The 27925-nt window shown below is 39.1% G+C and overlaps 1 protein-coding gene across 4 annotated transcripts; it reads right to left on the minus strand.

Moving 5' to 3' along the window:
• Window positions 1–334: 334 nt before the first annotated feature.
• Window positions 335–27474, minus strand: OGA (O-GlcNAcase). Of its 4 annotated transcripts, XM_044934885.1 has the most exons (17): window positions 26869–27472; window positions 23499–23550; window positions 22960–23057; window positions 21292–21422; window positions 15557–15728; window positions 14303–14401; window positions 13159–13443; window positions 11962–12120; window positions 10898–11511; window positions 10049–10223; window positions 6600–6685; window positions 5532–5636; window positions 5028–5072; window positions 4616–4701; window positions 4138–4330; window positions 2125–2284; window positions 335–786 (listed from the first exon to the last, which is right to left on the minus strand). In XM_044934885.1, the coding sequence occupies exons 1-17, from the start codon at window positions 27065–27067 to the stop codon at window positions 650–652; spliced, it is 2796 nt and encodes a 931-aa protein (XP_044790820.1). In that variant the 5' UTR covers window positions 27068–27472; the 3' UTR covers window positions 335–649.
• Window positions 27475–27925: the final 451 nt, after the last annotated feature.

Below are 27925 nucleotides of genomic sequence, written 5' to 3' on the forward strand. Positions count from 1 at the left end.
AAAATTTTTTTTACAAGTTTGTCACTTTTAGGCTTTTGCCACAAACAACTGCACATCTGTCCCTACAAATCACAACTTGCCTGAACCAATAGTCACTAGGAGACAACTGGCCAAGGCTTTACAAAAAGCAGAAAAACCACCCAAACTGAAATCCTTTCCTCAGCTTAAACTAATGCCATAACCATCCCACTTGGACTCTCCACCCTGAGGCCTCTGAACCCAAATCCTTCTCATCTTTGCCACGTCTCTGAAGCATGAGATGCATTTCAGTCAATAAGCCAAGGAGGATGACAATGATTGCTCGCTCTTAGGTGAGAAATGCGACCACAATGGATGCAGAAAACAGTGCTGACTGCATTTATTGAAGACCCCTCCCGGTAAGCCCGTGTACGAGGTCCTGGCACCGAACACAAAACCCAACAAGGAGGCCCAAATCTCTTTCCTACAGGATTCGCAGCAGTATTATCTTCTTCCAACCAGTGAGTAAGTAGTCTCTAAGTATGATGAGTGAGTTTTACACAGTCCTCTTTGTTTCCAATCTGAATTGGCTGATTCATTGCCGCTCCAGAGGCTGAGCTGTATGAAGACCCCAACCACCACCCACCAGGTGAAGTTAAGACTTCCCGACAGTTCTTAGTGCCGACAAATGTCACAGGCTCCGACCAAGTATAACCACATCCTTTGGAAATCCTTCCATTTTTGCAATTTCAAAACAGCCCAACTTGCTGTAAAATTCCAAAATTCTTTTATCATCAGGTCTCACTTCACAAAAAGCCCCTCGGGACCCTAGGGGAAAAAACCAAAACATTCACAATATAAATGTTACTGAATTAGTAGAATTATGAACTTGTGATTAATCTTTATATATTTCAAATAGATCATAGTAGGAGATTATCTATACCAGTCCCTAAATCTCACATAATTTTTAAAATTTATATAAAGCCAATAGATATTAATATTCATCAATATTGCAATGATAACTATCTTAAAGTAATGGGTATGTTAACTGGCTTTCAAGGCATCAAATTGTACACTTTAAATACAGATAATCCTTGTCAAATATACGTCAAAAAAAATTTTTTTTGAACAGCAAGTAAAACTCCTCAGAAAGAGTATCTTTTAGCAAAGAAGTTGTCCAAAACCCTAAGTGTCTACAACCATACCACTCTGAACTTGCCCAATCCTGTCTTATCTCAGAAGCTAAGCAGGGTTGGGCCTGGCACCAGCCTTGGATGGAACAAACCTCAAGGCAAACAATAGGTCTGCTGAATGTATAATTATAATATGTATAGATGAATATATGAATATTATACATACACACACATACAAAGTACCTTTGAAGGACCCACAGAGCAGAGCCTATTCCAACCTATGTCACAAGTCAACACAACCAGAATGTGTTGTTGTATTAAGACACACCTCACACCTGTACCATTCAGTTCCAAGCACAACACTTCTGAGAATTATACTTTCCTCAGAGTTGTTTCAATTATCCCACAAAGGGGACACCATTGAATCAAATGATACAAAGATGCAACAAAGTGCATTCTCATTCATTAATTCTCTAATTAGTGCTCAGCTTCTGTATGTTCATTTTTGTCTTGCCCAAAGGCTAAGAAGTTTTTAAAGGTTGTTGTTGGATTCGATGGAAATGAATTTGACCAAGCGCCAAGAGTTGGTAATGGACAGGGAAGCCTGGCGTGTTGCAGTCCATGGGGTTGCAGAGTTGGACTAAGTGGACTGAACTGAATGTATGGCAAAGTATTTTTGAAGATTTAAGTAACAAACTCAAAGAAGAGAAAGTATCAGCGATTCTGCATTCCTAAATGAAGTCTTTCCAAGGTTCATTTAATTTTCAACTATCGTTTATAAATCTCCTGGCAAAATAAACATAAATTCATGTGTTCACTTCTCATTTAATTGGGGCTTAATACAGGCATTCATAGTATAAAAGAGCAGCATTTTTCAATGGTTAATACACATGCATTTCTTGCAGCACTAATTCAGAAGCAAAACCGTTCAGCGGTGGAGAAAGGAATGTAAATTTACTTCTTTATTTATCCTAAAATAAGAGTCCTGCCCTCACCTAGCCCAAATACCAGCAACTCCACAATATCTACTCACCATTGGCTTTCAGTGAAGAGAGAAGGCAAGCCATCATGCTTTTGGCTACGCTTGGATCAGTTACTTTTTTGTGAATATCCATCTTTATCAGAGAAGGGAAATTGGCAAGGAAAGTTTCTGGCAGTACTTCCTGCTCTTCATGGAAACTCAACATTATTTTCTGTAAAAATTAGGATGAATCTCTTGACTTTCAGTAGCTACTCATTATGAATCTACATATCCCAACTACAGAACTTAGAAACAGGAAAAGGAAAGCAGTATTCAATAATAACTCTTCTGGTAATGGGAAAATTACCACATGCAAAATCAATTAGCTTATAATTCTAGCTGACATGTTTTCATTTTTTTTAAGTTTGTCTAAATGTAATGTAGTATACTGGATTGGATCCTGAACAGATTAAGGACATTAATGGAAAAACTGTAAGTAAGGTGAAGAGTTTGGTTTCTTAGACAAGGACAAATGTATAAAGTGGGTGAAGGGTATATCTAAACTCTATTATCTTTGTAACTTCTGTACATCTAAAATTATTCAAAATAAAAACTAAATAATTCAAAATAAAACAATGTTTTTAAAGTTTGTACTGCTTGCACAAAAATGTGAATGTACTTAACACGACCGAACTATACCCTGCTGCTGCTAAGTCACTTCAGTCGTGTCCGACTCTGTGCGACCCACCAGGCTCCCCTGTCCCTGGGATTCTCCAGGCAAGAACGCTGGAGTGGGTTGCCATTTCCTTCTCCAATGCATGAAAGTGAAGTCACTCAGTCATGTCCGACTCTTCGCGACCCCATGGACTGCAGCCTACCAGGCTCCTCCGTCCATGGGATTTTCCAGGCAAGAGTACTGGAGTGGGGTGCCATTGCCTTCTCTGGAACTATACCCTAGAATATGGTTAAAATGGTAAATTTTATGTATACTTTACAATTTTTACAAAAAAAGTTTGTAACAGACACACTGGTTATTCTTCATATGTTCCTAGGCTGAGAACCGTTGGATATGGAAAAGCAACACATCAACAGCTCAATCACCAGCATGCTGTAGTCATGTTGATGTAATTCTAAGTAAAGGAGCCTACTCCAAACCAGCCTCTTATTACACTGCCATCTAGCTAGAGGCAAAAGGTAAAAAATAGTAATAGAATTTGAGTACACTGGTGTGGGGAAGAGGGGTAGAGAATTTCAGAAAAGGGGGAGGAGCAATACAGAAGAAAAACGACAATGTCACAAATGTAAGTCCAAGTATATTCTCTGAAAGTATTTACTGAGTGTAAGTAAAGATTATCCTCCAGAAGAAACTTTTTATTGTCATTCCTATTACCATGTGAGGGCTTCCCTGATAGCTTAGTTGTAAAGAATCTGCCTGCATTGCAGGAGACCCCACTTCAATTCCTGGGTCGGGAAGATCCCCTGGAGAAGGGAGAGGCTACCCACTCCAGTATTCTTGGGCTTCCCTGGTGGCTCAGCTGGTAAAGAATCTGCCTGCAATGCAGAAGACCTGGGTTCGATCCCTGGGTTGGAAAGATCCCCTGGAGAAGGCAAAGGCTACCCACTCCAGTATTCTGGCCTGGAGAATTCCATGGACTGTATAGTCCATGGGTCGCAAAGAGTCGACTGAGCGACTTTCACTCATATTACCATGTGAAATGCATTACTGAGACAGCATGTTAGCTTCATCAGCACGCAAATGAGATTTTTAATTACTCAACTTGCCCTGAGTACCCAAAGAAGAAACCATAACATACAAGTTTGGTGCTGCAAAAAAGAAAGGGAAAAAAGAAGGTTCTTTCAAAGTCAACACTGTGCTTTCACTTGAGAAAGTAATACAACAGCTCCAAATCAAAAGATGTTGGGAACAGTGGAAAATGCCAGTAAGAATAAGCCCTAAGAATTCTTCTCTGTAAGAAATTTAGAAAGCACTGGGATTTTAAGATATATCTGCTTGCTTTTTTACTTTAATAAGTACTTTACTTGCTTAAAAAATTACCATTGTTTAATTCTAAATCTGTGTATTACCTCAGCCTCAGAGAGTTCTTTATCACCGTTTGGTTTGGTATACTTCTCCTGCATGAAGGGAATCCAGGAAATTTTACATTTTTTAATGAAGGGGGTCACATCTACAGTGCCCAGGGCATAACCACATATGCCATCTTCATCTTCTAGGACAAAACAGTAATCCAGGCTAAGGGAAAGCAGCCCTCCTACTAACCTGCTCAGAAGAAAAGAAACCAGAATGAGTTAAGTTACTAACGTAAAACTTCAGAAATCAGTGATATAATAAAGCCCGATACACTTAACTGACAATGTGTGGAAACTACATTTGACATAAATAAAAACTGGAAATTTATGCATATTAATAACTCAGATTTTATTACAACTAAAGTAGGACTCCTAAAAAACTGTATCTGTATTTCTAGTCTTCATCTCCCCACAACCAGAGAATCCTGCCTTTGAAATGTCTACTCCCAAGTCCAACAAACACTGCATCACATACTTGTCTCCAATAAGGTCAGGCTGACTTTGAAAAGGTAAACCAACTCCATCGTCATACATTTCTCTGCAAATCTTGTACACGGAAGCCTGAAAATACAATCTAATTAAGCAACACATCAAGAAAAATGGCAACAGAATCTGACAGTATGACGCATAAGTCACAAAGGACTTCTAGAAGAGGGAATAACAAAATGTTTGACTTGTCATAAACATCACCTCTGCTTTGTTAAATATTTATTGTCATATTTGTAAAATCAGCAGAAAACAGCACAGTTGTAGTAAACAGTGAGAACTGCCTTGCAGGGGATAGTTTTAGGCACTAAGTAGTGGATTCAAAATTCAGCAAACTATGAGGCTCTCTCTCAGCTTTCTATACACCCAAAATATTTAAAACGTGATTTAAGCAGGCTTGCCTTTTTCTGTAGCTGATTATCAACAGCCTGGAAGCACTTTACGAACTGCAGAAAATGTACTGGAGAACATCAGGCTAGAACAACATATCACACAGATATTGTTCAGGATTCCAACTCTGAATACATTTCATTTGATTAAAAACTAAGCACAGGACCTCCCTGGTGGTCCAGCGGCTAACACTTCACCCTCCCCATGCAGGGGGCCTGGACTTGATTCCTGGCCAGGGAACTAGATCCCGCATGCTACAACTAAAGATACCACATAGCACAACTAAGACCCAGAGAAGCCAAACAAATAAATAATTAAAAAACTAAGCACAAGATGTTGAGTCTAAACTCCTTAGGCTCTTCCTTAAACTACCCATGTTTAATGTTTCAGTTAACTTTCTCCATCTCAAGTCTGTATTTTAAGACACAAAAATGGTTTTTTTTAATCAGGGAGTTCCAAAGAAAGTATTAAGTGTTCACCATAACCACACTCCAAGTTGGCAGGTAGACAATTACCTCATCTTTAGGAAAATATGGTCTGATAGTATAAACTTTGGAGGTAGGAGTCAGTGGGGGTGGTTGAAAAAAGAGGTCATTTGCCCCATCAATTGGCAGCAAACGCTGTAGGAAGAAAAAAAAGGGAGACAGATTAGTGCTGGGAAGACATTCACTTTTTTAAATGAGTGTGCACTGCAGATTACCAACTTAACATTAACTGGCTACTGCAGGCAGACCTAAAGAAGAGGGGAGCGCTACGCTATACTAACATAAACACCTCTGCTGAGGGAGGGGAATGCTTCTGAATTGAAATTACCCAAACTGAGTTACATAGCTTTAGTGGCATACTACTGGGGATTTAAATTTACAGTAAAAAAAAAAAAAAAAAAAATCTATTCCAATTATGACAATTCTATTTTTTTAAACCAATCTTATATAGACCATCTCTCTACTAAAAGATGGCAGAACAGAATGTCAGGAGGAGAGGTTTGGTCTGAAGAGGGTTATCTGTCCAGGAGACACTTTATCCCCAAAGCAATGCGCTTCAGTTTGCTGCGCGCAGCAGAGCACCTGTTGGGGGGAGAAAAGTAGAGCACCTGAAAAGTCCATGAACAAAATTCCAACACCAAAAAAGCCTCATTTTGTTTAAATTTTCATTCCTGGACTGTTCTTTCAAGTACAAAATTAACTTCTAAAATAATTGGGAAAATACCCCAAAGCCCCTTCACCATTCGCTTGCATAATTATTTATTCTTTTTGCTCATGGAGTCTCCACTGGCAGACAAGCATGCGCGCATTGTGCATTGCGGGCGCAGATTAAAATGCTGTGCGACCTGCAAAGAAACAATGTGAAGTGTATACCTAGAGCCGCTGCGCTTCGCAGGCGCGGGGGGATTGGCAGCATCTCCTTCAGAAATTACTGCGAAAGAGGAGGAAAATTTGATTTAAAATCCAGCTATGTAACTAAATTGAATTTGGGACTAGAAAGCCTTCGGCAGACCAATCCTTCCAGCCATCTGATGCGCAACACAAGATTTCTCATAAAACAAAGAAAATGTCAATTCAGTTGTGAATTCATATTGATACCTGGAACTCTCCTGCTAGACCACCTCTAAAGGCCCAGGGTTCTTGGTCTCCAATTAAGAACTGTGCTGAAGAATGACTACGACACCCTGTTGAGATCAGATCCAAGCGGAGAACGTTACGAGAAAGGGGATTTCCTGGGGTCTCAAACGTCCAACAAACTAACAAACACTGTGGAAACAGCTCTCTAACAATAATAATCCAGGGTTTCAGGACAAGGCTGTGATAATAATTTTTTTTTTTTAACTTGTAATGGAATTTCAATACTGACGTTCCTTCCTCTGATTAATGAATAATCACTGTTCTAGTGAGAGAGTTCTACCCTTTATTAAATTATTGGAAGGAAAGTGTCAAGTCTGTCTAAGTCACGTTTACATATTCCCTAGGTACAGCTATATAAAAATCAAGGCAGCTGCTTCCTCTCTACCAAAAGTACAGTAACTTTAAAGTGAAATAAAGTGAAATTGATGACACATTTTATTATCACAGCCCAAGGAATTAAACTTGTCTGAAGTCACATTTTACATTTTGAGGAAGGGTACAGGGAAGGGGAAAATGGGAGAACAGGGGTTAATCTTGTCAGAAAACTAAGGTCAGCAGAATAAAAGAAATTATTCAGTAAGTTGACAATGAAAAACCGTGAGTACTTTTTTCTGACAAGGACAATCCAAATTCAGACTTGGCTCAACTGGTAACAATACCAGTCTGACAGATTCTGAGAACTAAAGAGAGCCAACTGATGCTCCTAATTTGTCCAGAACTAAAACATACTTTTCTTAAAAGTATGACAGTATCTGGCTCCTCTGAGCAACCACTATAATCTTTGTGGTGCACTTAGCTCATACATGGAGTGGCAAGCTTTGAGGTCCAAAAATCTGCATTTAAGGTCAGCACTTAACCAACTCCACAGGCAATTAAGGAAGCTAATAATGAGAGAGAATTAAAAGCAAATTGTAATTGCCTTCCACAGACAATTAAGGAAGCTAGTAATAAGAGAAAATTAAAAGATATTTTGGAGGCCAAATCACAATCACCTGCCTAGTTTTCTGACAAGATAAAGCAGCGCAATATAGTTCTTTTCCAACTGAAGACAGCATTCTACCTCCTGTTCAAGTTAACAATCTCATCAGTACAATATATAGTGTGCTAGTCAGACAGTCCCAAAGCAAACCAATTTTTTTTGCTGACAATTCAGACCCATTAAGAGATTATATCCAGGGTTGTCATTTCTCAGGGGTAGGGGTACTTAAATATATATATATATATATATATAAAATGTAGTATTTGTTAAATAAATATGAAATAGGGTAAAAATTTTGATTATGAAGAGAACCTGCCCCATTCCATAGCTCAGTGTAATTTTACACTGCAGGAAAAAAACTGAACCTCTTAAACTTTAAGGAACGGCCAATTTCCCCTACCCCCCACTTTGAGACTACAACATAACTAGCACTTCCAACTATTACAATAAAAAGTTGCATGTACGAAGAGCTGTATAAATGAAAACATGGTTAATGCCTCAGTCGCTGCGCAAACGTGACTTCAGTTCATGCCTATTGCCCTTAAATCTACCTGAGCTACCTCACAGAACCTTTTAATTTAAACTAATTAATCATGACGCGCTGTGAACATCTGCCGCTGTCCATCCAATAGTAGTAGAACTTGTGCTGAGGATTCTCCCATCTGTACACAATGGGGAAGAAGATAATAGAAGTCGTTAGTAATCAAAAGTACTGCATAGCCACATTCTTTAAAGGACTGAATGCCAGCTGGACTGGAGACTGGAGGAAAACAAAGGGTTCTAATCAGTAACTCCCTGAAATTACTATAGAACCATGAAAATATTTTGTCGTGAGCTGTTGTGGAAGCTATGTGGATGCCAAGATGATTACTTAAAACTTCTAAGATACTCTGACCTTGAGACTGTACAACAGCTATATACAATTAGGGAAAGCTGCCCCTGGAACTGCACAGTTCAGAGGTAAAAGCCTGAGAGGAAAAAGCAACAATACTGTATATATAATCAAGAGTTTTAATAATTTTTGAAGCGAAAGCTAAGTAGCCAATGTTTTAAGCAACACTTTCTCAAACCCAATAATCTGAATTATAGGTTGGGAATTTAAAACTTCAATCCCTATAAAGGTTAATATATCCCCTGGAAGGCAAATGCCACCATCCAACAAACAATAGAGGTTTTTCCTAAGCCTAAAAGCAGACAAGTATCACACAGAAGAGGTATCCTGGAGCCTTTAACAGGAAGAGGTCACAATTCTTTTACCTGCTGTGCAATATATACAGGAACCCAAAGTTCTCTATATTCCTTTTCTCCCAATTTATTTATTTTTTTATCTTTGCCCATGCCCTGCGGGAAGTGCCCTAACCAGGGATTGAACCCATACCTCTTGCAATGGAAGTGTGGAGTGCTAACCACTGGACAGCCAGGGAATTCCCTCTATTTTCATATTAACAATCAGCCTCTATTTTTAGCTGCTATTTTTAGTTGTATCAAAGGAAAATATTTTTTATATATTTAAGAATCTGAGAGTATATACACAGAGAGAAATCTCTTTGCTACCACCTCTGAGTAACTGTAAGCTCACAGTGTTTCATATTTCTATTTCACAACCAAGACTATGTGACCCATTATAGTGTTTGTGACTACTATGAAAATTGACATGTTAGTTAGCCTTGCTGCCTGCTGTGTACTATGCCTAAGTCCATTACATATTCCTTATACCTGGATTGAAAACCTGGAAATGAAATGAGATTCCCTGGAGAAACTTGGCCATGCTGGTGCTTTTTACCAAGCTTGAGAACTTTAAAAAAAAAAAAAAAAATTTCACTGTTGGAGAACTTCCATTTAATGAAGCATTTTCAGGGGTTTGCAATTTTTATCCCCTGCTAAACCAATTACTTGGTAGAGGGATAAAGAAAAAGTCCTATGAAATAATACCAGGTAGCACCAGAATAGCCTACCACTAAAGCTCGCATGCGCACAGGGCTGGGAGGATGCTTCCTCTTTCCAGGCCCCTTCGGTCACTTCAGCAATTGTTCTGTTAAACACAGCATTAATGTTATCAAGACACAGCAAGCAGCAGAGAGCTCACATAGTCACAATTCATAGAGTCTCATCTCCAAATCAGATCAAAGTGGTATACATGGTTCCATCCAGGAAGCATTCAGTCAGAGCAAGTTAAAGTCAGTACTTTCAACACATTTTCAAGATATTTATGCTGAATTAGCCCAAGGGAGAAAAATCAATGTGCTCGATATGTTTACTGAGGCTTGCACCTCAAGTCTGTAACAACAGCTACATCTTTGAAATCTAGGCAAGGAATTTAAACATAGTTGGAAATTCACCAATTCCCTAAATGTTTTTCTCCCTGTGGGATAATTTTTTTTTCTTTTAAGGGACAATATATCTGAGAAGAGATTATTCCTGGTGCACCTACCTAACCACTGTACAAAAGACTTCACCATAGACATTATACTCTTGATATCCCAAACATAGGAGTACATGTCATAAAGAATTGTCCTGTTGGCACAATTGGAGAGCCGAGTGAACATTCCCATCACTAGTCCGCACATCTCTTCAAACTTGGCTGCTCGTGACCGCCATTCTTCAATCTATTGAGGATCAATAACAACACTCAAAAAATTGGAAGTTTAAAAACATAATCTAAAGCACAGTTATAAACTGTTTATGTTATCAAGTACCTGCAAATTTATCCTCAAGATTAAAGAATCACAGGGCTTAAACTTTTAAAGATAAGCAATATAAGTCTGTGTCTCCCCAGACTGACAAATATCCCTAAAATATTAATCAACTTTGACCTTCTTTCATTCTTAACTACTGTAAGGTCAAACTATGGAAGCACATGATTCAGCAGAGTCTGTACCTACTTTCGGAGAAGGCAATGGCACCCCACTCCAGTACTCCTGCCTGGAAAATCCCATGGACGGAGGAGCCTGGTGGGCTGCAGTCCATGGGGTCGCTAAGAGTCGGACCCGACTGAGCGACTTCACTTTCACTTTTCACTTTCATGCATTGGAGAAGGAAATGGCAACCCACTCCAGTGTTCTTGCCTGGAGAATCCCAGGGACGGGGAGCCTGGTGGGCTGCCGTCTACTGGGGTCACAAAGAGTCGGACACGACTGAAGCAACTTAGCAGCAGCAGCAGCAGTACCTACTTTACAGAACACACTCTAAGATGTGGCCAATTTTCATTTAAGACCTCTTGCATATCATCAGCATGGGGATCCATCCAGGCCAGAGAAGCAAGTATATTAAGTATACTCACTTTTTCAGAGTCTTTTCCTTTGCAATTGACACTGACAACACTGCTATTTGCTCGAAGCCACTGGAATTCCCGTAACATCTGCGCTCCTTTGGGCCCATGCTCATAAGGAAGGTAGAAAAGGTCAGCAAGTAACTGCAAATCCTCCAGAGTCACTGGTTCTGCAGTGTACAAAGGCTTTTCATTTGGGCCAGGCACAAACTGCTCCTTGTTTGTCTGTTCATCAGTCTGCATAGGGGCAATATCACTGATGCAATCTTCCTGCATAGACATCTCTGGGGATTTTGATTCAGCTATGCTTTCTTTATCAGTGTCCATTGGTTTCAATTCCTCTGCCATTTTAGCTTCAACAATTTCAGTTAGTATTTGATTGTCATTCTTGTGGTCTGTTTCTTCCTGTTTTTCCACTACCATGTCCATGGGTTCCTCATCTGGCTGTTTCTTTTCTTCTTCCTTGGTCAGGGCTGTAGGCTCACCACTCAAGGCTGCTCCCTGGCTCATAATGGGCTCCTGGTAAACAGTCGTAACTACAGTTGTGGCGTTTAAAGACGGTGCTGCAACTAGAGGAGCCCCATCAACTACACTTGCTTTAGCGCCACTGTGTGCAACCTGCCTACCTATAAAAACAAATTGCCAGAAAGATAATCAGAATGCGAAACAGAACAAATAAGATCCAGAGAAATGTTTTCTACTTATCGTACATCTAAGCCTCAATTTGAGATTCCAAATAATCTGAGCCCTAAGAAAAAGTGCCACTTCTCTAAACCACCAGGGATGTGAGGAAGGGAAGAAAGGGGAAACACAGATCATATATATGGCAACACCTAATTATTTTCTTCTCTTTTGAAGATCTGTATTTTTGAACAACTACTGAAAAAAAAAAAAAAACAAATCAGCATTCCAAGAAGATAAAACCTACTTAAGGCCAAAAGTAAAATTTTAAAAACCTTATTCTCTAGATTCTTAAATTTCATTTTGCTTGGTGGGCCTGTAATAGAACATCACAAATGTTCTTATGTCTCAAACAATGTAATCCAACCCTCTTACAAAGAAAAGACCAAACTCACTGCTGTACTGATGAGGTACACCAAACTCCTGCAACCATTCCGTTAAAGCTAACTTCAGAGCCATCTGTGGACTATAGAGTACATCAGTTTCAATATCTTCATCACTGCCTTCATTTTCTAACTTTATCTGGATTGATACAGTACTGTCTTCACTATCAGCTGCAAAAGAGATAGAGCACAAAAACAGTTTTGATTACAAAACACTAATTCTTACAGTAAAACTGGAGAGGCGAAGAACCGGAATAAGAACAAACTTTAAGCATAATAATGCAAACACAACCAAGACCCTTCACTGAACCATTTCACCTAGACTAGTCATCTAAATGCATTGCCAAATGTAAAATTCCAAATGAAATAATAAACACTAATTTCAGAATCACTGGACAAATCACTGATAAATGTCCACTGATAGTGTTTTCATCTCTAGCCCGCCGATCTTTTAATGCCCAACAGGCTTTACTTATATTTTCACCCAGTGTTAAGGATTTCCTTCTCCATGAAGTCATTTACCCATTTTTGCTTAAGAGAGGTAATCAATCACTCCCTCCTCTGTGTTCCCCCTAGTGTTCTGTAGATAATTATTCTCAGTACTCCTCATTCTGTAGTATAGTTCCTTGCCTGCTTGATCAACACCAGACTAATTCTTTCAAAGTAGGGACTATTTTATTCTTTGAATCCTTAGTGTCTGATAAATAGGTGTCTAAATGTTAATGAATAAACAACTAGTCAGTATTCTCTTACCTGGAATTCAATTAAGAATTTTTAATAAATAAAAATCAGTAAGCCAGTGTCTAAGAATATGTTTCATAAATGTAAGCTAAACTGAAATTACATAGTAAGCAACTCAGATAAGAATATCTAGCCATCTAAAATACACCACTTAAATATAATCATCTGAAAACATAAATTCAATCAGAATTACTCAAGGGGTAACAGGAACATTAAGACTACTTTGTCTAGTTCCTCAGGTTTCAAAGGCCAAGTCACATTTTAAAAACAAAGAACTGAGGCCAAAAAGTTATTAAGTAACTTGCCCAAAGCCACTCCAGGGAACCCTTTTTATATCATTTACATCTCATTCACAGGACAAAACAATACCTTTAAAAAAATTCTTGATGACAAAAGAACATATACTCACTAATGGTTCTAGTTAACCCCAATCTCTTCCCAAAGTCAAGAATTAAGTCATTTACTTACTCATCACTACATCTTTCCTTACTCCATTCATGTTTGATTTGTACCAGGTGGCAAGGGTGTGGATAGCAACATAGTTGGCTTCAAATTCACAATTTGGATTAGTCAAGACTCCTTTTAATCGTGGGATGAGTTCTGTGGATCTTCCTTTGTATGGGCCCAGAAACAGTCTCTTCTGATCATAATCATTAGCATGAATGTTATCCCAGATTACTGGAGCTCTCTTAATTATCTTCGAAACCTCTTCAATGGACTCTACTGGAATTTCTTTAGAAACAACTTTAGGACCTAGAAATAAAGGCCATCATTTATTAAAAGGCTCTCATACATAGTTTTTCATAATAGTAATATACTGCATGTAACTTTTTATTTTGTTATATTTTTAAAGAATTTCTCTTTTTATAACAACACAGCAACATGTGCTTCTACTCAGCTTTATTCCCCTCGCTCAGTATTTCCTTAGAGTAGATTCCTAGAACTAGTGGTTAGAAGGCACAAATAGTAAAGGTTTGGGCACGTTTCCTCAAAATGATACATTAGTAAGAAACAAATTTTCCATGTAATTAATTTTTTTCCAATATAATATATCCTCAATTAGACAAACTCTCATTAACCTAAATCCTGGGAGGGTTTCTTCCCTTAATTCTTAGAATGAAAGCTAATACAGCTCATCGATACTAGCTGTCAATCTAGCATTAAGGCTTTCATTTCATAAAATACAACATTCTTGACTTTCCTGGTGATATAGTAGATAAGAATTCAGCTGCCAATGCAGGAGACATCCCTGGTCTGGAAAGATTCCACATGCTGCAGGGCAGCTAAGCCCGTGTACCCTAGAGCCTGAGCTCTGCAATAAGAGAAGCCACTGCAAGGAGAAGCCTGTGCACGCAGCTGCAACTAGAGAAAGCCTGTGGGCAGCAACAAAGATGCAGTGCAACCACAATGAAAATTAAAATTAATAAATTATTTTGATATTCAGACTCACTGCAAAATCTTCAAAAAGTATTCTTAATACTAAGGGAAGAATGTATACTGTGTAAAAGAAAGAGAATCTCATTAAGGCTCAGCTTTTTAAAAGTATACAAACAATCAATTCTCTAGATCCTAGTTAATTAAAAGTTTTACTGTATAAATCTTTAAGACTTACCTGTCCAAAGCACCTCAATTCCGGGTAGAAGCTTTTCACCCACAGTCCTTAAGTAAGGAGACTGAGACACATTTGGATAACAAAAAGTGCCACAATATTCTGAATGTAGGGGAAAAATTAATCAGTAAAATAGGAATGAAATAGTCATGAGTATGTATTCCAATGGGGATAAAAATGATTATCAATTTTACACTATTTTCATCCAAATGATAAAAGGCCTCTATCTCATGTCCCAAAAGAAGTCAACAAACTAGCTCATTTATGTATTTAAAAAAAAAAAATCAATTCATAAAACCTGATATTCCTCCTCCAAAAGTAGGACAGATCAATCCTTATGATCCTATGGTCACTAGGAATTTAAGTTTCCTAAAGATAAATAATTGGAATTTTTTGCATTTTCTACAAACTCTGAATTGCCTACATATCTCAGTTTCAATCAGAGGCCAAACAGACTGGATTGATATCATAATAAAAATAAAGCAAAATTATGCCACTGGCTTAGATCTCAATTACAACTGATTATAATTTACAATGAATTAAGTAACTACCAAGTATGATCTTATTAAACATTACTTGAATATTCATGTAGCGTCAGAAGAGATAGGGTTCACAGTTCACAATACTCTTAACAAGACAGACAAACACACGGTTAAATCAATACAGTCTAAAATTTCTTAGAACTTATTTAAACTCTTCCTGAACAAGAAGTCAAGCCCGGGGAAGTTTTCTTATAGGCTGAATTTTGAGAGGGAAAAAAAAAAGAAAGAAAAAATATTTTCAGTGGAAGGAACCAGGGAGAAGAAAGAGGGGGGAAAAAAGGAAAAGGGGGAAAAATACTGGAAGTAAGAGCCCAGATGGGAGTGGGAGGAATGAAAAGGGATACAGATAGGCAAGGGCAGAAAAAAGGAACAAGTGGGAGGGAAATAAGAAGTGACTTAGTTAAATGCAATGTAAATTTGCTTTTTTCTAGTTTTCACTTTGACAATACTATTCCCTTCCTCTAATCCAGAAAAGGTAATGTTCATATACTTTTTAGTACCAAAAAATACACAAAATCTTTCTCCTATTCAGTTGTCATTTATTAATTCCTAAAATTTCTCCAACTTAAGATCTGGAGAAACATCTTCTAGAAAAAGAATTCCTACCTTTCTTTACATACCAAAGGGACAGGGAACAACAATAAAATTCATACATGGTCTTTTCAAAGTTATGTATTTCAAGACTAGTTAAATAGAAACCTATTATATACAATACCTGTGGGACAGAAGAGGAAAGTTTCTGGCTCTCCTAGATATTGATAAATTTCATTTGTGATGGAGACCTGGGCATGAGCAAAAGAACTGAATACCTCTTTGTCAGCTGCACACATATTATGGTCAATATCATCAAAAAGCAAGGCAAATGACCTGCATCCAAACTGAGAAACCTAGGAAAGGAAAAAAAAAACAAGTTGCTTTACCAGCTCATCTTAAAGACTAAAAAATACAGGCTTTAAAATATTCAAGTATATAGTTAATAGTTATACTTAAAAGTCAAATACTTTCCTTAGTAGAATGTTCAACACCAAACCACTCCCTTTCTATTTTCTGTGTTAAAAAGCTACAGTTTCAGTACCCATATTTTCATTTGGGTTTCAATGCACTAAGCAAATTGTCTAACAAAGCTTCTATAATGTGGCTTATCCTTCTACATCTTTCAATACAGAAGATACATACCAGAGGAAAAAAAATGAATGATAATAAACTCCAAGACATGAGAAATCCAAGTCATTTGCTCTAGTCAAGATGCACTAATGCTAACTAATTTCTTTGCACATAAACCTAAGTCATCAATCAGAAAGACCAAAATAGCAGAATATGACCAAGCAGGGAAATAACCTCCTAGGAGCTTATTCACAGAAATTTTAACTACTTTTTCCCCCCTGGCCGCAGCACACAGATTGTGGGATCTTAGTTTCCCAACCAGGGACTAAACCCAGTCCTGGCAGTGAAAGCACCAAGTCCTAACCCTTAAACAGCCAGGGAAATCCCAAACTTTTAGGTTGGTACAAATGTTAACTGCAATTTCAGACTGTTGATTTTAAATCATTATAATTAGGTTCAAACACATCTTTTATTACTTAAAATAGGAACCACTGCAGTCAACACATTTTTGCCAACTAGAGTTAAGTTTATCTCTGTAACATAAAAATCTATGCTTTGGGATTTAACAAACTCTTGGAAAACATTTCCTGCATCCTGCTGGTTTTAGAAGTGTTTTCCCTGCAAAAAGCTGGTGAAATGCTTGAAAAAGTGGTAGTCGATTGGCTAGAGGTCAGGTGAATATGGAGGATGAGACAAAACTCTGTAGCCCACTTCATTCAACTTTCCAAGCACTGGTTGTGCGAGTGTGGTCAGGCGTTGCCGTGGAGAAGACTGGGACTTGACCAACGCTGTCTGCAGGGGGTCCAGTGCCATCTCATCGTGAGCACACTTCTGTGATGTATGTGAGCATACTTCTCAGAGGTAATGGTTTTGCTGGAACTTAGAAAGCTGTAGTGGGCCAGACTGGCAGCAGACCACCAAAGTGACCAGGACCTTTTCTGGTGCAAGTGTGGCTTTAAGAACATGTTTTAGAGCTTCTGCTTGGTCCAACCACTGAGCTGGGCATCACTGGTTGTAGTATGAAATCCACTTTTTGTTGCATGACACCATCCAATTGAGAAATAATTCGTTGTTGCATAGAATAAGGTAACACTTCAAAACAATGATTTTTTTGGTTTTCGGTCAGCTCATGAGGCTCCCTTTCATCGAGCCTTTTCACTTTTCCAATTTGCTTCGAATGCTGAACAACCATAGAATGGCTGACAATGAATTCTTAAAACTTCAAGTCTAGTTGTGGGAGGAGCAGCTTCAATGATGGCTCTCAGTTGGTGTTGTCAACTTCTGATGGCCAGCCACTGTGCTCATATTCAAGGCTCTCGTCTCCCTTGCAAAACTTCTTGAACCACCATTGCACTGTGTGTTCATCAGCACTTCCTGGGCCAAATGTTGATGCTGTGTCTCCACTGTCTTATGACCCATTTTTTTAACTTGAGTAAGAAAACTGCTTGAATTTGCTTTTTTGTCTAACATCATTTTCATAGTTTCAAATACATGTAAAATATACAGCAAGTAATAAGTCATTAGCAAAACAACAAAGTGAGAAATGCACATTAAAATGATGTATAATACATCCACATTTAAGAATGTATTCCAACATCAAATGGCAAATGTCAACATTCAGATCAGATCAGTTCAGTCACTCAGTCGTGTCCAACTCTTCGCGACCCCATGAATCGCAGCCCGTCAGGCCTCCCTGTCCATCACCAACTCCCAGAGTTCACTCAGACTCATGTCCATCGAGTCAGTGATGCCATCCAGCCATCTCATCCTCTGTTGTCCCCTTCTCCTCTTGCCCCCAATCCCTCCCAGCATCAGAGTCTTTTCTAATGAGTCAACTCTTTGCATGAGGTGGCCAAAGTACTGGTGTTTCAGCTTTAGCATCATTCCTTCCAAAGAAATCCCAGGGCTGATCTCCTTCAGAATGGACTGGTTGGATCTCCTTGCAGTCCAAGGGACTCTCAAGTCTTCTCCAACACCACAGTGCAAAAGCATCAATTCTTCGGTGCTCAGCCTTCTTCACAGTCCAACTCTCACATCCATACATGACCACAGGAAAAACCACAGCCTTGACTAGACAAACCTTTGTTGGCAAAGGAATGTCTCTGCTTTTGAATATGCTATCTAGGTTGGTCATAACTTTCCTTCCAAGGAGTAAGCGTCTTTTAATTTCATGGCTGCAGTCACCATCTGCAGTGATTTTGGAGCCCAGAAAAATAAAGTCTGACACTGTTTCCACTGTTTCCCCATCTATTTCCCATGAAGTGGTGGGACCAGATGCCATGATCTTCGTTTTCTGAATGTTGAGCTTTAAACCAACTTTTTCACTCTCCACTTTCACTTTCATCAAGAGGCTTTTGAGTTCCTCTTCACTTTCTGCCATAAGGGTGGTGTCATCTGCATATCTGAGGTTATTGATATTTCTCCTGGCAATCTTGATTCCAGCTTTGTTTCTTCCAGTCCAGCATTTCTCATGATGTACTCTGCATATAAGTTAAATAAACAGGGTGACAATATACAGCCTTGACGAACTCCTTTTCCTATTTGGAACCAGTCTGTTGTTCCATGGCCAGTTCTAACTGTTGCTTCCTGACCTGCATACAGATTTCTCAAGAGGCAGATCAGGTGGTCTGGTATTCCCATTTCTTTCAGAATTTTCCACAGTTTATTGTGATCCACACAGTCAAAGGCTTTGGCATAGTCTATAAAGCAGAAATAGATGTTTTTCTGGAACTCTCTTGCTTTTTCCATGATCCTGCGGATGTTGGCAATTTGATCTCTGGTTCCTCTGCCTTTTCTAAAACCAGCTTGAACATCTGGAAGTTCACGGTTCACATATTGCTGAAGCCTGGCTTGGAGAATTTTGAGCATTACTTTACTAGCGTGTGAGATGAGTGCAATTGTGCGGTAGTTTGAGCATTCTTTGGCATTGCCTTTCTTTGGGATTGGAATGAAAACTGACCTTTTCCAGTCCTGTGGCCACTGCTGGGATTTCCAAATTTGCTGGCATATTGAGTGCAGCACTTTCACAGCATCATCTTTCAGGATTTGGAATAGCTCAACTGGAATTCCATCACCTCCACTAGCTTTGTTCGTAGTGATGCTTTCTAAGGCCCACTTGACTTCACATTCCAGGATGTCTGGCTCTAGGTCAGTGATCACACCATCGTGATTATCTGGGTCATGAAGATCTTTTTTGTACAGTTCTTCTGTGTATTCTTGCCATCTCTTCTTAATGTCTTCTGCTTCTGTTAAGTCTATACCATTTCTGTCCTTTATCAAGCCCATCTTTGCAAGAAATGTTCCTTTGGTATCTCTGATTTTCTTGAAGAGATCCCTAGTCTTTCCCATTCTGTTGTTTTCCTCTGTTTCTTTGCATTGATTGCTGAAGAAGGTTTCTTATCTCTTCTTGCTATTCTTTGGAACTCTGCATTCAGATGTTTATATCTTTCCTTTTCGCTTCTCTTCTTTTCACAGCTATTTGTAAGGCCTCCCCAGACAGCCATTTTGCTTTTTTGCATTTCTTTTCCATGGGGATGGTCTTGATCCCTGTCTCCTGTACAATGTCACGAACCTCAGTCCATAGTTCATCAGGCACTCTGTCTATCAGATCTAGTCCCTTAAATCTATTTCTCACTTCCACTGTATAATCATAAGGGATTTGATTTAGGTCATACCTGAATGGTCTAGTGGTTTTCCCTACTTTCTTCAATTTAAGTCTGAATTTGGCAACAAGGAGTTCATGGCCTGAGCCACAGTCAGCTCCTGGTCTTGTTTTTGCTAAATGTATAGAGCTTCTCCATCTTTGGCTGCAAAGAATATAATCAATCTGATTACGGTGTTGACCATCTGGTGATGTCCATGTATAGAGTCTTCTCTTGTGTTGTTGGAAGAGGGTGTTTGTTATGACCAGTGCATTTTCTTGGCAAAACTCTATTAGTCTTTGCCCTGCTTCATTCCGTATTCCAAGGCCAAATTTGCCAGTTACTCCAGGTGTCTCTTGACTTCCTACTTTTGCAATTCCAGTCCCCTATAATGAGAAGGACATCTTTTTTGGGTGTTAGTTCTAAAAGGTCTTGTAGGTCTTCATAGAACCGTTCAGCTTCTTCAGCGTTACTGGTTGGGGCATAGACTTGGATTACTGCGATATTGAATGGTTTGCCTTGGAAACGAACAGAGATCATTCTGTCATTTTTGAGATTGCATCCAAGTACTGCATTTTGGACTCTTTTGTTGACCATGATGGCCACTCCATTTCTTCTGAGGGATTCCTGCCCACAGTAGTAGATATAATGGTCATCTGAGTTAAATTCACCCATTCCAGTCCATTTCAGTTCGCTGATTCCTAGAATGTCGACATTCACTCTTGCCATCTCTTGTTTGACCACTTCCAATTTGCCTTGATTCATGGACCTGACATTCCAGGTTCCTATGCAATATTGCTCTTTACAGCATCGGACCTTGCTTCTATCACCATTCACATCCACAGCTGGGTATTAATGTCAACATTGCAAAACCACAATTACTTCTGCAACAACCTAATAACTTTAAATTCCTTACCAGCCATTCCAATACAACCAATAATATATAGATTTTTTTTTTCTTTTTAACAGGTGCACCACAAGGCAAGTGGGATCTTAGTTCCTTGACCAAGGATGGAACCCACACCCCTGGCAGTGGAAGCATGAAATCTTAGCCACTGGACTGCTAGGGAAGTCCAATATAAACTTTTGTTTTAATAAACATAGTACACTTACTTTACTAAAACAGATGTGCAGCTTTTATGTTAAGTAGAATGTATATTCCAATCAGGTTCAACAACAGCTTACATGTTTACCTAGTTTTTCTTCTCATTTTGGGAAACTAGCCAGTCATTTCCAGACTGAATTATGTCTCTTAACCATATAACCGAGTGAATCCTATTTCCATAACCTCACTCAGAAGCTCAGTCAAGCAAGCACCCAACAGCATACAGTTTCTGGAAATGTGACTCTGGAAGACTCAGAATCAGCTGGAATGTGAGGGAAGTCTCCACCTCAAGTCTTCATTAAGAATCCATGGGAATGGAGCTTATGAGCATTCTTTTAAGCATTTCTTCTAAGCATTCTTTTAAGGCAGTTCTTATGCAAAGTGAAGTTTATAAAGCAATGGTACCTCCAGTAAAGCTCTTTTCACTCCCTTTAGAAAATATTATCAAAAGTAAAAAATTTGCACAGAAAATAAAAATCTGTCCAGGAACAAAGAAGTACTATGAACCTTGTTTTCTTTTTATATCATAAAAGCAACTCAGAAACTTTTCAGTTTCATGTACTGACTCAGGGAAAAATAATGAAAAAGCAAGGAAATTACCTGATCCAGTTTGCGTTTCAATGTAGACACTTCCTTGGGGTTAGAAAAAGTAATATCCAATCCAGGTGAGATAGCATAGATGAACTCTATCTCATATTCCCGTGCAGCAGAGATGAGAGTCATAAGTTGCTCTAAAGAACAGAGTCCATGACTTTAGAAAGCAGCATAGAAAACGAAAAGAGCCTTCACCTTTAAACTGAAGGTTATTTTTCTCCAATTTTCAATAAGTCAAGAAAAAAAGTCCCTTCAATTTTACAAAACTGTCATGTCCAATGTGACAACAGGCCTTACATAATGGCACAAACTTGATACAATTTAATATCACCCTGAACTCAATAAAAGCATTCTCTTCCTTCCATTGACATTCCTCAAAAATATTCAATTAAGGCATCATTCCTCTTACTGAATGCAAACCAATTTTATTTCTCAAGTGTTTGAGAGTTATGTTTTTGTTGTCTCTGTACGACTGGAATTCCTAAATAAATAACTCTACATATAACTACTTTATAATTTAGAAGAAAAGAAAAATGTGTTCTTAAACACCAGGGTTAAGTGATGGCCTTAACAATCTTGACATCTCTGTAACTACAACAAAGAAATCTATCACAGCTTTAAGTTTCTAAAATGTGACAGACAATTTTCCTAAGTAAATTGAAATACTATTCCATACCATAGGATATATCTTTAAATAACTTTCAGTAGTATCTTAAGATAGTCATTTAACTATATTTTGATCACATTAAATTTCATTACCAGCATCACCAGAAAATAATCAAGTTGAAGAAACACTTAAGTTATATAGAGTAGGAAACAACAAACTAGATGCAGTTTTAATTGCTTTTTTCATAATTTAAGAAAACTTTCTGCCTTCACTGTCTTGGCTGGGCTCTGTAACCAAGTATTAAGTAAATTACTTGTTAGTTACCATTTTAATTCCAGGTATGAAAATGTTCCCCCATTCACTCAAGTACACAAAGAAAAGCACTTCACCATTTGTCTTAGTTACTTATATTTATGAATTTTATGTAGCTAACTCGACATAAGAACACATGCAGAAAGGACAGTTTGAGATGGCTTTCACTTCAGTATAGGCCTGAACCAGGGTAAGGTTGTTCTGACTTTAAATAAAGACAGGACCAGTACTAGTAATCAAGTGGTTAAGACCAAGCCATACCTGGTTGAACCTGAAGCAAAACAATCAGTAATACTAACCCTGTCTTTATTTTAGATTTTGGTATTTTGTTCATGGATTTTTTTGCATTAGTTCTGGTTTAAAAAATAGATAATACTTTTTATCTTTATTACTGATTTTTTCAAGTACTTTAAAACTTGCACCCAAGTACTTTAAAACTTGCACTTGCCTTGCCCGAGGCCTAGCCTTGCTTCAGCACCTCTTTGTCCAATGGCCTACTGTTTACTGGCAGAAGTTAAAAAGTACAATTATGACCACAAAACAGGTGGAGTCAGACTGGCAAACCCATGAATCACACCATGGCTACACACTGTTAGTACTATTCTTTCAATCTGCACTAACACACACAGTTACTATATAAAAGAAAACTACCTACAAAGTGAAAGTGGAATACTTAATTCTTGTACAACTACATTTAAAATATACCTGTTTTCTTCACATACTCTACATTTACAGATTAAGAAGAAAAAGATTACCGGCTTCCTCCACTGAATACATCTCTCGCCAAAACATCCTATGTTTGTAGTCATCTTTTGGAGCATACAAATATGTATTTAATTCCCATTTCTGGAGCCTTAAGAGGAAAGAAAATTACATGTGTGTATATATATATATATATAAACAGGCAACATGCATAACCAATACACCTCAATTTTTTCCCTTTTCTCGGAGCAGCTCCATCTCTTAAAAAGCTAATATTCTGGGGCAGTAGCTTTGAACCTTTTTCAAGTCCAGTGGAGTTGTAAAAAAAATTAAATAAGCAATGTTAACATATCCAACAGTCTTAAATAAAAATACAACAGCTCTGAGTGAAGCAAGTGAAGCCCCAAACCTATCCAGCTTTCCCAGGAAAGTCTGAGAACCACTGGCCTAGGTGAAGAGGAAGAAGACCAAGGTTAAAACAACTTTTGCAACTGAGAAATCATCAAACTGTATTCGGCCTATTCAGTGCTAGTGTTTCCTCAAACAAAAGGAAATACTAATTAAGACTCTCCTTTATATAATAAAAAGTTACCTTCTAAAGAGTTCTTTTCTCTGTTCCATAACCCATGGTCTTCCATAAAATCCTAGATTCAAAGTAAGAATGAAATTATAAGAATGTGATAAACTGTGTACTGAGAAAAGCAGATTACAATACAAATGATGTCAGTTTGTGAAAAATAAAAAATTTGAAGGATGTTTAGTAAAACATTAACATGTTTTGGGGTGATATTATAAAGTGACTTTAATTCCCTTTTTGCTTAGGCAAATTTTCTGGTTTTTCTACCATGAACACTAATTACTTACGTGATAGTTATCTAAAAAGAGCTAAATGTCATCTCTTTTCACTGTCAAAAAAGACCAAATATATTTAAACCTAACTTTTTAGAAAGATTATCTCAATCTTACAGTGAGAAGAGGGGAAGCCTAGTAACCCCAAGCTGCTATTAATAACAAGTACTATCTAGGAGGGGAGTTAAACCACTTTTAGAGGTAGAAAAGATAGGAAAAAAAATAAGGAACAGAATTAGTAAAGAATATGACTGACCCAATTTTATGATTTTGTTTGTTTCCCAAAATTACATTGTAAAAGAGACCCAAAAAGTGCCTTAAACTACACTCACAGCAAATTCAACATCGGAACTGGCCCAAACTGGAAACTGAAGCAATCTCAATTCCAGAGCAAATGTTTGAACAACTGAAAATTCAAGAATGTGACTCACTCCAGTATCCCATGTGGGGGCACAGCACTAGTAATTCAAGAAACAAACCTGCAGATGGATGATGTTAGTGATATAAGCACCAAACTGGTATTACAGCTTGCCTAACCTTTATTTTCCACCAGTCTCAATCTAATCATCCGCCAGAGATAAGGACAACCTCTCAAGACTATTATGAAGATGGTTCAAATATTGTTTTGAACAGAAAATGCTCCTTACACACACAACTTAACAAACTCAAAACCAAAATTTCTGAACTGTAATAACCTCTACTCTAAACAGAATAGTTACTCTGCACAAAGATAATGAGACAGACCAAAAAATAAAAATGAAAAATTCATTAGGTACTAACGCATGAAACTGTTAGCACTTAGAATCTGGACAATTTAATGGTTACTCTCTTACAAGTGATTTAAAATGTTAAGTGAATTTTACAAGTCTTTATAGCTTTCCTTCAACAGTTTGCATTATCATTACCTCTTAAAAGAATAGGCATTAAACTTTCCTTTAGAGCTGTCTCAGCATTTAAAAAATTTTTTTTCAAGGGTCTAACATTTTAATCTTCAGAAACCCTAATTTTGCTCTTTGAGAGTAAGGTTCATGGTTTTAGTTAACTGGCACCACAAAGAGGAAGCAGGGCTGTTATACGAGTTAAAATCAACAGATTCGTCCACAAAACTTGCAATATTATTCACATCATTAAAGTCAACCTTAAGAAGAACTGGGAACTTTGGTGACTGTCAGTGAAGTTCATCCTTGTTTATTAAAAAAACAAAAAACAAAAAACAAAAAACCCAAAACAAAACTAACACTCAGGGTAGACCTTTTTGGCAAAACTTTTGTTTCACTTTTATATATGTATACATATGTGTGTGTTGGTTTGTGGTGTAAAATGTACTTTTAAAATCAACAAGTTTTGTGGGCCACTGTAGTTAAATACTTGCAAATAAAAGCACAAATTAACCTCATAAGTATGTAAATAAATAAAATCAACAAAGGTTTGTGAGGGAAAGAAAAACCAAACACCAAAAAAAAATCAGGAGCTTAGTCACCAAGGAAATACTCTAGGGAATGGGAAGGAGAAAAGACAACAGGTAACACAATTCTAAGTAGACTAGTTCCCTTTTAATACTATTCTGAAAAACAAATCAACTGATCTGAACCACAACTAACTTTTTCTGTAATTATTGAAGGTGTAATCCACAGGCAAGTTTGCTTCGACTCACTGTAGTCTAGCTCTAAAATTTCTAATCGTCCAGCACTTCTCTCCCACCCTCCATCCCAAGATCTTAGGTCACAAAACACAGATTCTTTTCCTAGTATCTCCCTGCAGATAGATTCTAGTCCTATAAATACATCGATGGATAAGTCAAGCAAAGCAATCATGTTTATATTCATAAACATAGACTCCGGACTAACACATAGGTAATTTTTCCATTCTGTTTTCCCCAAAACTGTGCAACAGTTAACGTCACTGAATCGTTTCAGTTCTAACCTTAGCTGCCAACTAGTCTTGTTTTCCCCTACAATTAAACTTTATGTAAAATACCATAACCACCACCCATCTTTCAAATGACTACTCCATATGTTCAGAAGTTCTCAACCAAGAGGACAATCCTTCTTTCTTTTTCCATGCCTTTCTGGTTTTTTATAAAGACAGTATTTAACTGTTACTCCTATGCACACCATTACATATAAAAGAAAACTAATGAAGTATACAAGCTAGGAAACCCTGGGTCAGCCAAAATACTTTAGAAAGTTCGAATACATGCTGTACTTCCGGTAAGAGCAATAATGATATTGATTTATACTTTCATAGAATGCACATCTGTGGAACATTTGTCCATTACATTCATAAACTGTGATACAATCTTCTACTCATTTTCTCCAACCACCAAAGAAAGTCCATCATTCCTAAATGGTAATGGGAAAGGAGGTGGTGAAAAGCAATTTTTAAACCTCTTCTGAAATAATTAAACTAAAAATTCCATATCTCAAATACTATTAAAATCAAAGCTTCATCCCTCAAGGCAAGGCAGAGTAGTTAGCAAAGGGCAATTTTCCAGGCTGCAAAAGAAACTGGATTCAAAGGGTGGGAGGTTGGGGCCTGAATAAACAAAAGAGGAAACAAACAAACAAAAAAAAACCACCTCTAAACAAAAAGGAATTTGTAAAACTAGATGCCCACAGTGCTCCTCTTTACTCCAGGAATACAACTAGCACATCTGATGGGTAGTCTTTTTTCCAAAGGATAGGGGCAGCAGCACTATATATGCCTTTCCGTATGTGAACCCAAACAACCCTAGGAAACAAGATTCCAAGGTACAAAGATGTAAAACTCAAGAGCCCAAGACCAGACTCCCTGCACCGCCTCCACTGGAGCACGCCTGGCTCCAAGCCCAAGCCGGGTGGGGTCAGGCACGTTAATAGCCAGAGGGGAATTCGACGCCGTTCCAGAACGCGAGAGAAGACTTGCCCACCCTCTCGCCTCTTCCCTCGTTCCAGCAGGGTCAAATTTCAGACCCACAGGAATAATCCCCTTTTAGAGCTTCCCCCACTTCCCCCCTGCCCGCCACCGCCGCCGCCCAGGCTCCGCCGCCATCCGCCTAACCAGGAAAGAACAGATTACTACTGGGGTGGGGCGGGGGGAGGACACTCCTGCCCAGCCCGCGCCACAGCTCTCACCTTCCACCACGCCACATAGGAACCTCCGAGCCCCTCCTGCCGCCCCGGCGACCGCTGCTCCCCCGGCCCCGGTTGGGTTGTCTTCTCCCGGGGCTGGAGCTGCCTGCGGCTCCAACGATGCCCCTGCGGAGGCGGCAGGGTTGGAGTTGAGCTCGCTCTCCCGCTCCTCCAGCGCCGCCTGGCTCTCCTTCTGCACCATCCTCCTGCCCCCGGCCGCCGCCACCTCTGCAGGTCCTCCTCGGCCTCCGTCCGTTAGGCCGCCGGCCCGGAGCCCTGGAGAGGGCCTCGGCTCCTAGCGCGCGCCCTTCCTGCTCCTTCCCTTCCCCCTCTGCCCTTCCCCCTCCCGCTCCGCAGGGACCCGAATGCCCGGATGAGAAGGGCGGCGGCACCGGCGCGAGCCCTTTGTCAGCCGCTGCCTCAGCCTAAGCTGGGGAATGCCGGAAACCTAAGCTGAGATCGAGTCCGCGACGTATCGTTCTTTGGAGGCAGATGGCCAAGGCTCTTTTTCTCCTTCTCAGTTAGCTTCTGTTGACCTTCCGATAATCCTAGTTCTCCCGCTGCCTCCTCCCGATGCCCCTGCTGCTGCCTCTACCGCCCGCTTCCTGTTTATCCGCACTGCGCCTGCGCCGGAGACCGGCTCAGACCGGTCCCTTCAGCCCGGCTCCCCCTCCTTCTTTTGAGCCAGTCTATTGAGCTTCATTCGGTAGGGGGGAGCAGAACAGAAAAGCAGCGAAAAGCGGAATGTAACGAAGGCAGTGGAATGTACCATTTATGCTCGCCACCCTCCAGAACGAGCCAGACGCCCAAGAACAGACCATCAACCAACCCGGAGAAGGGGAGAATGGGAGGAGGCTGGAGCGGGTTGGGGCAATAGGCATGTGGATAGGGCCGGCAGGCGGGAGTAGGTGAAAAAAAAGAGGTGTTTACTCTCTTAATGCGCAGGCGCGGAAACCAAGCCTCTGGTTCTTAAAGAGCTGGGAAGAAAACTGACCTACTTTCTATTGAGATTCTTCTGACAGGTTGGTTCATTACATCAGCCTGACCCAGGCTCGGTTCT

This window comes from Bubalus bubalis, chromosome 23 (assembly GCF_019923935.1).
Source record: "Bubalus bubalis isolate 160015118507 breed Murrah chromosome 23, NDDB_SH_1, whole genome shotgun sequence".
NCBI lineage: Eukaryota > Metazoa > Chordata > Mammalia > Artiodactyla > Bovidae > Bubalus > Bubalus bubalis.